The following is a 14,755-nucleotide window of genomic DNA, read 5'->3' as shown; positions in this document are numbered from 1 at the left end:
GATCTGTTGTAACTCCTTAGCAGTGATTTTTTTTAGTGAAGAAAGCAAGTTTTAATGTGAAACCCACTTCTTTAACTTCTACAAGTGATTTTTCATGTGAAGGAAGACTCTTTTTATACACAATTACACACAACCAAAAATAACTACGAGACAAGAAAAATTTAATGACATCAAATGAAATTAAAATTAAATGTTGCTGTTAAATAAGTATTTAAAAAGAAACAAAAAAACAGAAAAAGTTGTGGCTTATCGATTACATATGTTCCAACACATTTAAATGTTTTCTATAAAAGCATGCTAAGCATAATCTTTAGTCACTGACATTTATATTGTCTTCTTTTCCACAATGCTGACATTTTCTGGCTTTTTCATCATGCAAATGTAGCTTTCCTTTGCACTTTTTCCCCCCCCTTTTCTCTTGAATCTCAATACCACTGATAGAAAATGCCATTTAAACTCACCACAGGGGTCTGCTGCATCCTGCTAAAGTGAAATACGCAAAAGAATACGAAGGTATCAGTGTAACAATAGACTTGTGTCAGCTGCTAAGTGATTGAGAGCTAAAATTTCTGCATGTTTCTTTGTCCATGCGTTAGAGAGAAAGCGAGAATGCATGAAAAACTTTATATGAGTGCATCTGTGTAGTTTCTTGTGTGGGTAATTTTAACTTTTACACCTTCACATTATTTGTTCTCTATTGTTACATGACACTTTCTGAGATAGTGAGCCAAACATTTGCCAGCTGTTCCAGTGATACTGGCATGATGGCAGAATTGTGGAAGCGTGAGCATTTCTGTTTATTATTTATTGTGTTATGGCTCCAAATGGCAATGAAAGGTATGAGTTTGTGCACTGCTGAAAACAACATATTGCACAGTATTAGTTAGGCCTGTAATGCTTGATGCTTTCATAAAACAAAACAGAGTGGAGAGGCAAACAAATCAACATCAGGAAGCTCGTGTTTCTGTGTACATAGGCACTTTGACTTTGATTTTGATTAATATGGCCCGATGAAGGCAAAAAATCAATCCAGTGGTAATTAAAGTTATATAAAATTCTATTAATGCACTTTTTTGTGATGCATGCCATCATTCTAAAAGCTGTACCTTTTAAGAGATGGCCGGTGAAACCTTAATGAGACTGCAATGTGACTCTTCTCTGCCCATGCAGCACTCACCCACCCACGGCAATTGACTTGAATGCTTTCAATGTCCAAAGAGAAATATCATCCTTTTGCTGTGGGTGTAAGAGTGACAGTATGTCTATTTATGTGTGTTAACATACGTTGTTAACCAGATTTATCACAAAGAAAGGGTCACAACAGAACAGAGCATAAATGATTTTAATGAGGATATTCTGACTTGAAGAAATTTAGAGGTTTGCTTTTTTGTGTCACAGCTCTTTGTCTAAATCTAAAATTGGATTTTTCTCTCTACAGATAACACAGAATGGCTGAAAAAGCAAAGAATCAAGGTGCTGGAATGACCAAGACAAAGTCCAGAACTCAGCCTGATTGAAACACTTTGCTGGGACCTTGCTTTTGGTTCCTTGCTGGAACCAAAATTCCTCCACAAAGATGTGACGAGACTGATAAAGTCATAGAAAAAAATGATTACTTCAAGTTATTGCCGCTAAAGGTGGTTCTACAAGCTGTTGAATCATGAGGTGTACTCAGGCGTTAAAGTGGACCAGCAGAATCCGGTACAGCGTTCCTGCACCTTGAATAAATGAACATTTAAATCTGATAGACAGGTTAATGCATATTATTGCTGAATGAGTTCATTTTTGTGTCCTGCAGCCTGTGTCCTGTAGCTGGCTGTTGCTTTCAGTAATGGCACGAAGACACTTATTCAGCAATGAGAAAATAATGAAAAGACCTGGTCACACTCTTTTTTTTCTTCTCATCTTTGTGATGTATTTAAGGTGCAGATGTAAATACACTCGATCACTATACAGCATCTAGCTAACACCACAGAAGTGGAATGGAGGTAAATTGTTTTAAGTAATTTCAAATGTAACTTTTCAACCTGTTTAAAAATGACAAAAAAAAAAAACAAAAATGTTTCTGCACAGTTCTGCTTATTTTTTCAAAGGGTTTTAAAATCAGACACTGGACAATTGATGTATACTAATTTTGTGTTATTCAAATCCAAAAAATTGCAATGGATATTGGAGTAGCAGCACAGGTCACATTTTTTTTTGGTGGTCTTGAGCAATACTTCTGATGGTCTTTCAAAGTTTCCCTTTGGACATTGGCTGCTTCTTCATTTGCTTTCAGTACTTCTACCTGACTGTTTACAGAGGAATGTTTATTTTGGTTTCTTAAGCCACTTACCACTTATATTCAAGTATAAAAGAGGCACCTCATTGGATAAACCAGTGTTGTCTCTATACATAACAAGCAACTTTGTAAAGACTTAAATTAAATCATGCCAAATTTGTAACTTGCTCCCTGTTACAAAAACACATCATTTGTTCTCATGTTTTGTTGGATTTATGATACATTCTGTCATAGTTTTGCATTTCAGCCAGTGGTGTTATGGATCTAGGAAAAATGAATGGAACTACAAACGTAGGTTTTAATTTACCATGTAATGCAATGTGGAAAGCATCTGGTTGGCAACACCTTGATTTTTCAGCATGGCAATGATTCTAAACACACTGCCAATTCAGTCGAACTATACCTGCACAGAAAACCCCACAATGGTAAGCTTTTGGTCATGGATTGGCCAACACAGAGCCCGTATCTCAACATTAATGTAGCAATGTGAGATCATCATGACCAACATCCAAAGAAAAGCTTTGAATGTCCTTCAAAAACTAGTTACTAGTCCATGACAAGAAAACTTCAGGTTCAGACTATCTTAAAAAGCAAAAAGCAAAATTACATAATTTCCTTCATTAGGGATTAAGAAAGTATTCTGATTCTGATTCAAAGCTGGTCATGGGAAATACTGACTATCATACCACAGAGTATCAGGACCACATTAAGAAAAAAATATATACATTATTAATCATTTTGAGAATAAAGTCAAAATTCTATTTCAGGAAAAAAGTTGAAATGTGAAGATTCCTGTTGTGGTTTTAAGAAAAAAACCTGCAGCTGTTATGCTCTATACAAAGTGCCCTCTGTAGTGAAATCAATTACACTTACAGTTACAAGGAAATTATCCCTCTTTTAGCACATAAATACTATGTGGTGATAATTATAAGGACGTTGAAAAAACGGTGCAGAAATCTGAATCTGCTCAGAACAAAAAAAGCACACAAACTCTGAGTTGGCCAGATTTGTACAAAGCAAAATGGCTGGCAATGGACAAATGCAAGGAAACAATGGTTACACTCTTCTGCAATAAAGAGAATGTATGTTGTATCACACAGCACGACAGTGCCAAGGCATTTTGCATTTTGTTCTTAATGTGGCCCTAACACTCCTTTGTACTTTCAAGCTAATCAGACTTGTACAAACTCTGTTTTCCCCTAACATAGTGTGTCTCCATGTATGCACATTTCAATAAATCACTGAACTTATTCCCCATTTCCATTCCCCGTAGGTGGCTGAAGACTTTTGCACAGCACTGTCTATACATATTTAAATGTAATAATGGATTGCATAATCAGTCTTAATATAGCTTCATTTTAGCAGATTAGAAGTGATTGCGCTGGCTGGACCATTCTATTTCTCTCTCTAATTTTAGTCTGTGGCTGTAATGGCCTTTTTTCACCTCTTGCAGTTACAGGCCCCCCTCGAAAATGTGATGACAGATCTCAGTGGGTTTATCCTAGGAGTAATACATTTCACTAATATCACTATGTGCCACTTACCATTTTGTGAAGTGATATCATGGCCACTCTAATGCTGTGTGTGGTGAAAGAAGTTGGTATTAAATGAGATACTTTTGCTCTGTGGTTCAAAACAGCCAGCAACCAAGACCTCTCGCTGTGGGTCACAATGCTCTCGATGTATTAATCCATTTAGCAGAAAGAACATATGGCATACTAAATGAGCCTTGACGTGCTGAGTGAATGCTTTATATAGCACAGGCGCTCAGAGAGAGTTATGCCATGTCTCCGTGCTGTGCTTTAAGGCATGGACAGCAAGGACTCAAGCAGAGAGCAACATCTCACAACTGAGAGATCACAGGTGTGGCCCTTGCATCTGCCTAGTCCAGCATTATACAACATAACATAAAGAGGGACTACCTGAACATTTTCACTTATTTGAATATTGTTGCTATGGCCTAAAAATGCTACAAAAACCTTTTGCAGTGCTCAAAACTCATAATCACACTACTAAAAATATTATCCATGTGGACATCCTGGGTGTAAAGATAACAAAAAACAATGCATGATGGCAGTAACGCGTTATTTGTAACGCGTTACTGTAATCTGATTACTTTTTTCAAGTAACGAGTAAAGTAAGGGATTACTATTGCAAAAACGGTAATTAGATTACCGTTACTTTCCCATAGGAATGCTGCGTTACTGCGTTACTAAAACCGTGATTTTTTTGCGAGAATGTCTCATGACAGTGACGTAAGCGAGTGCACCGTTAGTGACAACAGCTGTGTGCAGATCAACAATGGATAATATATCGAGTGCGGAGAGAGTATGAGCGTGCAGCGTTTAAAGCGTGGAAGTACTGACCTTACTTTGAGTTTGATTCCATAAAAAGTGACAAAAACATTAGCGTCCGTTGTGCGTGGGAAGAAAACTTCTTTTTACAGCGAAAAAAAAGCCCTAAACAAGCACTGAGTGCACAAGGATATAATGGGAAATTCACTCGCGGATTCTTCCACTCACCGCTGCGGCACACCTGCACCAGGGGAAACCTCCGCCTCCCCACTCCTGCTTTACAGGTGAAAATAGAGCAAAAGGACCGCTGAGTCTTTGACTTTATTTATTTTCTGCTGTGTTTTACTTGTTTCTATTTGAAAGACTGAGTGTAAACACAATAAATATTTTATTTTATGTGCTGGAATGTGCAGAAAATAGGTTTAAATGTTAAACTAATTTATTCAAGTCAGAGAATGGTGCATATAATTAAATTTTTTGCTTGATGCATAAAGTTTTAGTATTTTTTAGTATTTATTTATTTATTGTCATTGTCAAGAACAATGAAATTGCGTTTGGGGCTTCCATACAACCCAAAAAAAAGAAGAAAATAATAAATACCCCTTAAAACCCAAGTGTACATATTTAACCCAGTGTGACTCCAATGCAATAAGACAATCCTTAGCAATAATGTTCGTAGAAATTCAGACAAAGACCTGAGAAACATGACAAAATACAACAATGCAACCCATTCAATATTATTGTACTGTGAGTTAAAAGATTAAAACTGATAAAACAAGTAAAAAAAAGATACTTTTCCATTTGATTACATTTTGTATGATGGATTATGCAGAAAAAGTAGAATTGGGCTGAAAGATCTATCGCTTTATCACCTCTTCAGGTTGTAAATTGTGTTTTTAAAAAGTAACTAAGTAATTAATTACTTTTGAAAATAAGTAATCAGTAAAGTAACTGGATTACTTTTTTGGAGAGGTAATCAGTAATTAGTTACTGATTACTTTTTTCAAGTAACTTGACCAACACTGGTAACTAAATATGCTCAGGTTACTGCAACAGCCTGACCCGTAGAGATTGACACAGTCCGGTCTTTTCCCATTTCTGGTAACTCAACGCTTCCAGCAAATGCGTGTGTTAATGTCATTAATAAAACACGCAACCATTATTTGAAACAATTAGCAATTCTGAAAAGCTACCTTTCTGAGAATGATGATCCCCTCCTGGTTGTGTTCATTGGTAGTGATATCAAACATGGCTCCTCCATCGCCCGGCACAATTGTGTACTCCACTTCTGCATTTTTTCCGATGTCCAGGTCATGGGCTTTGATTCTCCCAACAGCAGAGCCCACTGTAGACGATTCAGGCACTCTCAAGTGAAAGAAACCTGCCAACAACAACAACACAAAAATGTGTTTATATAAATCAGACAGGACTCATTTGTTATCATCTGTTGTCATCAAATGGAAATGTAGAGTTCCTTACATCCTCTGTGCTTTAAGTATTCTCTCACCGAGCCAAGGATGTCTTATCCACCCACAGGCAAAGCAACTGATATTCTCTGTCTGAAGTCAGGCCTGTAGCTATAGGCATGATATTATTCAATTTTGACGTGTTTGGACATCAAGGCTGCTCGGCTCCTTGAAATTGGTTGGCTCAACCTGTAAGACCAACATACACAAGAGTCCAGGGGCTTTGATACTACCAACAGCAGACATTTCTGCCGAGGATTTGGGAAGAAATCCATAAGCAAACAAGCAGCAGGTTGATTGATTATCACTTACACCAGGTGGTGGATAGAAATTCATCTCTTTTTTTTTTCATTCTAAATTTCCCTACTCTGGCTCAGAAGGATATCAGTTTGAACTATCAGTTTCTGCTGCTGCCAGAGAAATTAAAACTTTACTGTTGCATTAAAAATCAAGTGCCTACACCTAGTGACTTCAAGGAGGTGGTGTGGGCGATTCAGTAGAACACTGAAAGTGGACCTGGAACGTCTAAGGGTAATTACACCACTGATTTTGTCCTTGCAATCTATATAAGTTTAAGAAATCTCAGAATGATGCAATGTCAGAAGGCACTGCAATATTATTCATGATGACTGGATTAGCAAGCACGTCTAATCAGAGTCCAGCAGCTGAACCTGACCGCTGCACCAGCTTCACTGCTTTGCCATTTTAATAAGCAAATTCCAATCATACTGAATCAATACTTAAAAAAAAAAAAGCAGCAAAGACCAGTTACACGTTTTTTATTTGCTCAGCCTTTATTTGACAAATAAAATCTTGCTTGAACTTGAGGATTAGAAAGGATCAATAAAGAGAACAAAATGTGCAGAAGAAATTGTGTGATTGTGCTTCTGATAACAGTGGATTCCTACTTTGGTTCTCAAAAATAAATATGCTAAAACAAAACCACCAACTGTCCAATACCACAAGAAAATAATAGCGTACTATCTTAGGACTCATTTGTTATTCCTCAATTTTACTGTGGATCATAGCTTTTTCCTTCATATTGATCCAAGGATTGAGAGAGGAAAGCTGCAGCATATGTGTGAATCCAGGAGCTGTGATTAAATATAATCAATAAATAATCAAATACTCTCAAGAACATCCTGTCATTTCAAAGTCATTTCAGGTTCGTGTCCTATCAAGGATAGAACAAGAACTTTTTGTAAACCCCAGAGTGAAAAAAAAATCAAGTTATAAATTATTAGATGGTAACAAACAGCTGTTATGTGGCACTGTCATTGGGTTAACAAGCTTCTATGATTTAATTCAGCTAAGCCAGATGCAGGTACTATACACCGCTATTAGTAATGGCATCTGCTGGCTTTCCATCACAGAGGTTTAGGGGATTGACAGTTCCCAAACACATAATCTATAATAACAAGCAACGGAAAGACAGATGTGTGGTGGGTTCATACGGCAATATATTACTGAATCAGACAGAAAGAGTGCTTCTACTCATGACCACTGCACATTATTTAAACCTGCAAGCCCCATATAAATGGAAAAAAGAAGAAGACAAAGGCAGGATTTAGGACAGGGCAGAGGAGCCACCATACTTGGCCCAAACCTCTGTGCTGTGACAGCATTATGGAAATATCAGCTTTTCCTTGCAGCCAAAGGAGCTTGACCGTCTGACTGCATCTATTTACATTCAGAGGAGGCCATTCAGTGTCACCTGAAATACCGAAAAAGTCTGCATCAATACAGAGCAGTATTTGTGCTTTCCTGTCATACAGTTGCTGGCTTGGAATAGAAAACATTGTGCAGAGAGTTTAATATTTATGCTCAGTATATGCAGAGAAGCTTTCACAGATCAATGATTTTACAGAATTGTGGATTTTTTTCCCCTGCATGGCTTCTTACATGACCTGGTGAACGCTACAATTGAATTAATCTGTTTAGCAGCTTATATAAAATACTGAGTAAAATACTGAGTTTAAATACACTGGCTCAATCCCTGATGCATCAGCGACATGCTCAAATCTGATCCAAATATAGAAGGATGCCCCATGAGCGAAATAAAACCAACCCCGGTTTATTTGCCAGGAGTAGTAGCAGTAGATGCAATCATGCAAAACAAACAGGCCATTGCTTACGACTGCTTACGACAGTAAGGCAGTAATGACAAATAATGGAAAGCAATTACAAAGAGTAGATATGATGAATACCTCCTGCCCCGTTGTAATTGCACAGTGTTTATTTCATTATCAAAAAAATGTGTGAACCTGTATAAGGTCATCTCCATCATCATTGCTCTACATAACAGCCAAGACGTTGTTTTCTGCAAAGTGCACTCACTTTTAGAGAACCTGGGTGGGTTGTCGTTGACATCGCTGAGGGTGATGTTGATGGTGGTGGTCCCAGCCAGTCCCCCCAGCTGGCCCCCCATGTCCTTGGCCTGGATTAATACCTGGTACTGTTCCTTCACCTCTCTGTCCATATTGGGCAAGGCTGTCTTTATAACCCCTGGTGTACAGCAAGATTGATGAGAAATACAGATAATAAAGAAGAGATATAGCGGAGAAGGAAGAGCAGATAGTGAGAGACAGAGATGGAGAGATAGAGAGACAAAGGGAAAAAGAGTGGTGAACATAAAATTCTCAGAAAAAAACAGTTGATGCCAGATCCACAATTTACTACAAAAAGCACAATATATTTCCACCTAAGCAGCTGACTCCCGTGTAAGAAGCTGCATATGTGCTCAGACCAAGGCTGAAATAGAGGTCATCTTACAAACTGGAAACACTTGACATTCAATAGGGAGCTCTGGTGAAGCCATATAATGATTCACTTGAGGATCAGAGACCCTGAGATCAGAGAGCGTTTGTACTGCAGATTAATAGCTAGGTCAGTGGGAGGTTGGCAGGCTAAAAAGAGGCAACCAGCATAGGTGGGTCCACACTTTCTCCTTTTCTCATTCTACTCAATCTGGTGAGGATGTCCCATTTGATCCGCAAACATCTAACATGTAAGAATCCAAATCAAAGACTATAGTTATTTTTTTTTAAACTTCTGTCATCTTTTTCTTTTGGGAAGAAGGAGAGTGTCTCTCCCTGTGACATGCATGGTGATTTATGTATATTGTTGTCCTCCTGCCTTTGCTCACCTTTTACCTCCTAGTGTTTGTTCCCCTTGTTTATGTGCGTTTGTAGATAGCTGCAGACCCAGCAGGGCAAACATTTGCTTTAACAGTTTGATTTTTTTCCAGCTTCAGTTTGAAATACAGTCACAGTAGGTGCTCTGTAAAGCTCTGGGATGAGCAGCATAATCAGCAACAGATTCCACCATATCTGGCTGTGTGATATGTATGAACCTATTTTCATATGCTTTGAACAGTTCCAGAAAGCAAGCCAACAGCGGCCTACTACCAGCAAGTACTGGCAGTATGAAAGTACAGTATTCTTTATTTTTTTATTTCGATTTTTTTTTTAGATTCAGAGCCATCATCTGCCATGCTCCCCCTGCTGCCACTCCACAACCTTTTTAGTGCCATTTCCTTCACATGAGACCAAAGCACACATATAAATAAGATGGAAATAACCAACACTCTTAATGTCTCACCACCAGAGACAGATAGATACTGGTTAAAATTACCTACCTCTATATGCACACAACACTGGCTAGCCAGCATCTATATGCCTGAGATTCAGTAACAAAGTAATGACATTCACCATATTCAAGGTGAATGTGTGATGTTAGAGCAGTTTGGTTTTAGTGTAGCACATCCTATAATCCAATTTTAAACCTTCAAATAAATAATTCAGATTCTCAGGTCTTATTGCCCCAAGGTTAATTCTGAGGCCTGTTTTTCCCGAGTGTTAAATTCTCACACATGCTCACACGTTTGATAAAAACCAAATTCTCTTGGGACAATGCAAATCACATAAAGCCATATTTTATTCACAGTGGAAGACAGAAAACATAAATGTTTAAACTGGACATTTTACCGTTTCATTAAAATATTTGTTCATTTTGAATTTGATTGCAGCAACATATCTGAAAAAAATGGGGTCAGGTAGCGTCCTGACTTAGTGCATTTAAAACAAACTTTGGCCAAGAGAATTGGGTAGTGTTTCCTGATTATCTTCACTTAAGGCTTCTTCTTTGCGTGCTAGAGCTTTAAGCTGCATTTTTGGATATCGTGGATAACAGCCAGTTATTTCTGGAAGTGTTCATGAGATAATTAAGTGATTTTCATAACACAATCATGACTATTTTTAATGCTATATCTATGCTACAAATGTTCAACAAGTTGTAGATGCAGTTTTTTTACAAATTGGTGAACATCTGCTGATCTTAAATTCTTAGACACTCTGCTTCTCTAGAAGCTCGTTTATACCCCGTCATGTTACTGACCTGTTGCCAATTAATAGAAACTTAATGCAAAAGGTTCCTCTGGCTGTTTCTTTTTAGTACCACTTAGTTTTTCAGCCAGTTTTTTAGTCATGTTACTGCCATTAAATTCAAAATGAGACAATATTTTTTAATGAAATGATAAAATGTTTCAGTTTAACATTTGATATGCTTTATATGTTCTGTTGTGAATAAAATATAGGTTTCTGAGATTTGCAAAACATTGCATTATTGTTTTGTTTAAATTCTAAATCTGTTCACAGCACACACAAAAAAAAAAACACAAGTACTTTACCTGTTTTGGGATCAACAGAGAAATAGGGTTGCCCGTGGAGGATGCTATACACCACTCTGGCACTGTTTCCATAGGTAGGGTCATCTGCATCTGTGGCTGTTACTTGCGTCACATATGTCCCTGCAGACAGGAGTCAGAAGACATATTGACTCGATCTAATCGCTTTCTTCATTAGACCGAGATCCAAACTCTTTGAACCTCATCAGTTTGCTAAACAATCTCACCTGACACTAATGAATGGTGAATCTCTGCCGAGAAAGCCTCAGCTAATGCGCAACATTCAGAGCCCCTGATGGAGTGCAATGAGCAATGAGGAGGAGTGCAGAGGAGAAATAATGTGCTGGGAAGTTGTTCAATTTTCTTGTTGTGTGTGTTGATTTGTGCATCGCTAAAAAGTAGCTGTTCTTTAACAATAGAGCAGCAGTTTTATGTTTTTGGTTATCAAAAACTCTTAAAACTCTTATGTGACTATTCATTATACAGTGTAACCATTAAGAAAACAAAGGGGCATGGCAAGAATAGTATTAAGATGGCAGTCTTCCAAACTCCTTCAGTAACAGGGACAGAATAATTACTTGTTGGATGTTTTGCTCATCCCTTTTAACTAGCTGGCAGTGAAAACACTATTTCACTAACACAATCCTGATTAAATGCATTGGAATTAAACAGATTTAATAAAAAGTTTCTAGTGTGAGGAAACAATAAGTGATGCCTTGACAGCATGACTGTTTGACAACTCCACAACTCATTTCTGGGGGTTCTCGTGCAGATGGACCAATTGTTTAGGAGGACTTGCAGACAGGTTGACATTGATGCTTCACTCGCAGTGCACATACGTCCACGTCTCAACCGCATGCCTACGTCTGGATAGCTGTGCACAATATAGCTGAAGCATTTATGGGATACTTAGTATGATCAAGAGAGGCTGACCACGGGGACTGTATTTACATAGTGTATGAATGCGAGAGTGAATGAATAGTGGCATTGTAAAGCGCTTTGGGTGCCTTGAAAAGCGCTATATAAATCCAATCCATTATTATTATTATTATTATTAGTTGCTTGGAATTCTGCTAAGATTTTAGCTCTCTATAAAGAACTTGATGTATACTAAATAGGCTTTTCAGTCTGAGGAGATGGTAACAATGGAATTAAACATGGTGTGAGGGATTAGTGTTTCAGTCCTCCACATGTGCCTGATTAGACATACCTGAGAAGGACTGCATCATGTTACAACACGGTATACAATAGATGAGATAATACACTTAACACCTTTTCTGTTCATCCAAGGAGAGGAAATCCGCTTCAGTAAGAGCTCAGATGCAGAGAGAGTTTGAGAGACTTTAAGCACATCATACGCCTACGCAGCAGGCACCAACCTAGGTGTAGGGCTATAAACAAGTCAAATAAATTCTACTCATATTATTATTATTATGGAAATTCAAATGCATAAGTAGGAATACGATGAAAGAAGTGACTTCAAAGGTCACTGCTGGTAACATTTTGCAAAAAGGAAATATATTGTATTTATCTAACTTTAAATATTCAATTCGTTTCAGTCAGTATTCAAAAAAATGACGATGATGTGTTTCAGTAGAGTGTAGAGGAAGTCAAATGACACTGAAATGAAATATGAAGTAAAAAAAGAAGAGAATGAATACAGTGAGCATCAGTCAAGAACTCTGGTGCATGGAAAAACAGTATATAAGGCAAGAACGGATTTTAACGAGCTTGAAAGTCAATGGTTGGTATCGCCACCTTTAATCTTCAACACAGCCTGAACTCTCTCAGGCAAACTTTCTTGTCCTTTCTTTAAGTAGTCTTCAGGAATAGTTCTCCAGGCTTCTTGAAGGACATTCAAGCCTGACAAGTGTCTTCAAAGAAACACAGACAGCTCTTCTTTGTATGTTGACTGCCTTTTGTTATGTCCTCTGTTAAGTTAAAGTTCAATAATGTTGAGGTCTGAGCTCTGGTAAGCACTGTGTCTTCTATACAGATATGCTTTCACTGCATTTACAATGCTTTTGTAAGCATGGCCATGCTGAAAAAATAAAGCTATTTCCAGTCAGAGACTTTCCAGATGATATTGAATGGTGGATCAAAATCTGATAGTAGTTTTATATGTTTGTAACTTAATCAATTTTGACCAGGTTCCCAATACTGCTAGCTGAAGTGCCTGCAAATGGCTGCAGACACACACTCTTGTACCTGACTCTGTACATATGGATAACAACTGGAACCAACAATTTCAGATTCATCACTCCATTAGACCTATTGACACTATGGTCCATTTTTGTCCACTTCGTCAGTGATTTGGCATACCTCAGCCTCCTCATTTACCTCAACAGCATTTAATCCACTGAGACTTTTTCTGAAGAGGCTTTGCAGATGCATCAGCTTAAGGGTCAGATATATCTCTCAGGTCTTTCATCAGGTCTTTGCTGGATTTTGACCTTCTTAAGGGCGTGACTTTCAGATACTGTTCAGTACGCAGATTTATTTTTTTTAGGTATAACAATTTTGTTCTCCTCTTGTCTAGTTTCTTCAGATTTTTTAAGGACACACTGCACACAATGCCCAGATATGCCTAGTTTTTAGCTCTTTAAAAATCATCTTGTTGGTGTAATTGGGATTTTTCAGAAATTGAACTAATGAAGCTGGAACAAATTATGAGTTTTTGAGACAGGCTGCAAGTAACATATTGGCTAAAGATACAATTTAAAATTGGTTCTTTGCTACATTTTCATATATACTGTATGTAGATACAAAGGTGATTCATCCCTTGGGCTAGGTGCTTTGGTCTGGCTCCTTGGGAGTAAAATATAAAGAAATTAGAGGAGACTTTTGCACAGTAAGGTACAGTCGTTTCAGCACATTAACTTTTTCTAAAAACTTCATGGATAAGCTAATAGCTAACAAAGGATTATTACCACGAGGGCAAATAGATTACTTGACTCTATCTGCCAGTGTTTATGCTCAGCATCTTTTAGCTTTTATTTTGCCCTGCTAACAAAGACAACAAGAGAGATGTAGCAGTTAATGAGCCCATTGATCACCCAAGTCTTGCTGCTATAAATATTGATAATGACTTCATTTGGTTTAATGCTAATCCAATGGTTGCAGCTCAGTATAGGCATCCTTGTGGGTTGTTGTTTACACTGGCCGCTGCGGCTGAATTCACACAGTTGAATTCTCAACAAAGACATTTCTGGTAGTAATGTCCCTCTGTATAAATTGGTACCAACTTGGTTTCACCATTACTTTTTAATGGGACCTGGAATAACAGTTCTATCACCCAACACACAACTAAACCTTTATACAGACTAGATATTATTTAAAAAATATACATATTCTTCAATGTAGAAATAGGTTACTCTTACTATTTTTACACAGAATACTATACATTTAGATATTGCCTTCTCCTAAAACAGTAATCACTCACATATTGGTTAAGCTTATTCACATTGCCAATATCAGTTAAATGGGCAGTCCAATAAATGGGCACGAAGGTCATTATAGTCATAACACCATAGGGAGTATTACTCAAGCTGTAAAAACAGTTGGAGTATGTGTTCTATGGATCTTGAGGGAGCTCTGCAAAGGCTGAAAAAATGACTATGATGATACCATCAGGGGTGCTTCACCAATCATTTTGCATATGATATCATCAGGGGTGTTTCCGCTTAAGACTTTCCACTTATAGCAGGAAGCTAGTGTTACAAACAGGGTGGGGGGTGGGGTTGTTGCAGATGTAATCACTGATTAAATTCACAAATGAACTGTACTATCCAGTCGCTTGATGGAAAGTGAAGTTTTCGCTAATGCTTTAGAATGAAAGTCACAGTATAAATCATCAGTGCTTGTTTGACTTTCTTTTCTTTGGACCTCAGAAGCCCAACAACTAGCTATTTGTAAGCAATGCCATTAATCCAGTGTGTGGGTGCTGTTTAAATTTCATATCTGTACACTGTTTCCATGGTCACAACAGATGTTTTTCTTTTGATAAACTTAAAAGTCGCTTTCTTATTCT

The 14,755-nt window shown here is 37.7% G+C and overlaps 1 protein-coding gene across 1 annotated transcript in view; it reads right to left on the bottom strand.

The window, feature by feature from the left end:
* The window catches only part of LOC146701664 (cadherin-12-like), a 102,497-nt gene that overhangs the window by 33,560 nt on the left and 54,182 nt on the right, over positions 1 to 14,755 (bottom strand). Inside the window, exons 4-6 of the mRNA XM_085467953.1 lie at positions 10,729 to 10,848; positions 8,379 to 8,546; positions 5,769 to 5,956 (exon numbers count right to left, since the gene is read on the bottom strand). Coding sequence (XP_085324079.1) covers positions 5,769 to 5,956; positions 8,379 to 8,546; positions 10,729 to 10,848 — 476 coding nt within the window. The remainder of the gene's footprint in view (positions 1 to 5,768; positions 5,957 to 8,378; positions 8,547 to 10,728; positions 10,849 to 14,755) is intronic.

This window comes from Copadichromis virginalis, linkage group LG9 (assembly GCF_057382275.1).
Source record: "Copadichromis virginalis isolate Kocher_CV1m ecotype Utaka linkage group LG9, C_Virginalis_male_GT1.1, whole genome shotgun sequence".
Classification (NCBI taxonomy): domain Eukaryota; kingdom Metazoa; phylum Chordata; class Actinopteri; order Cichliformes; family Cichlidae; genus Copadichromis; species Copadichromis virginalis.
This window is presented reverse-complemented; position numbering and strand designations above follow the sequence as displayed.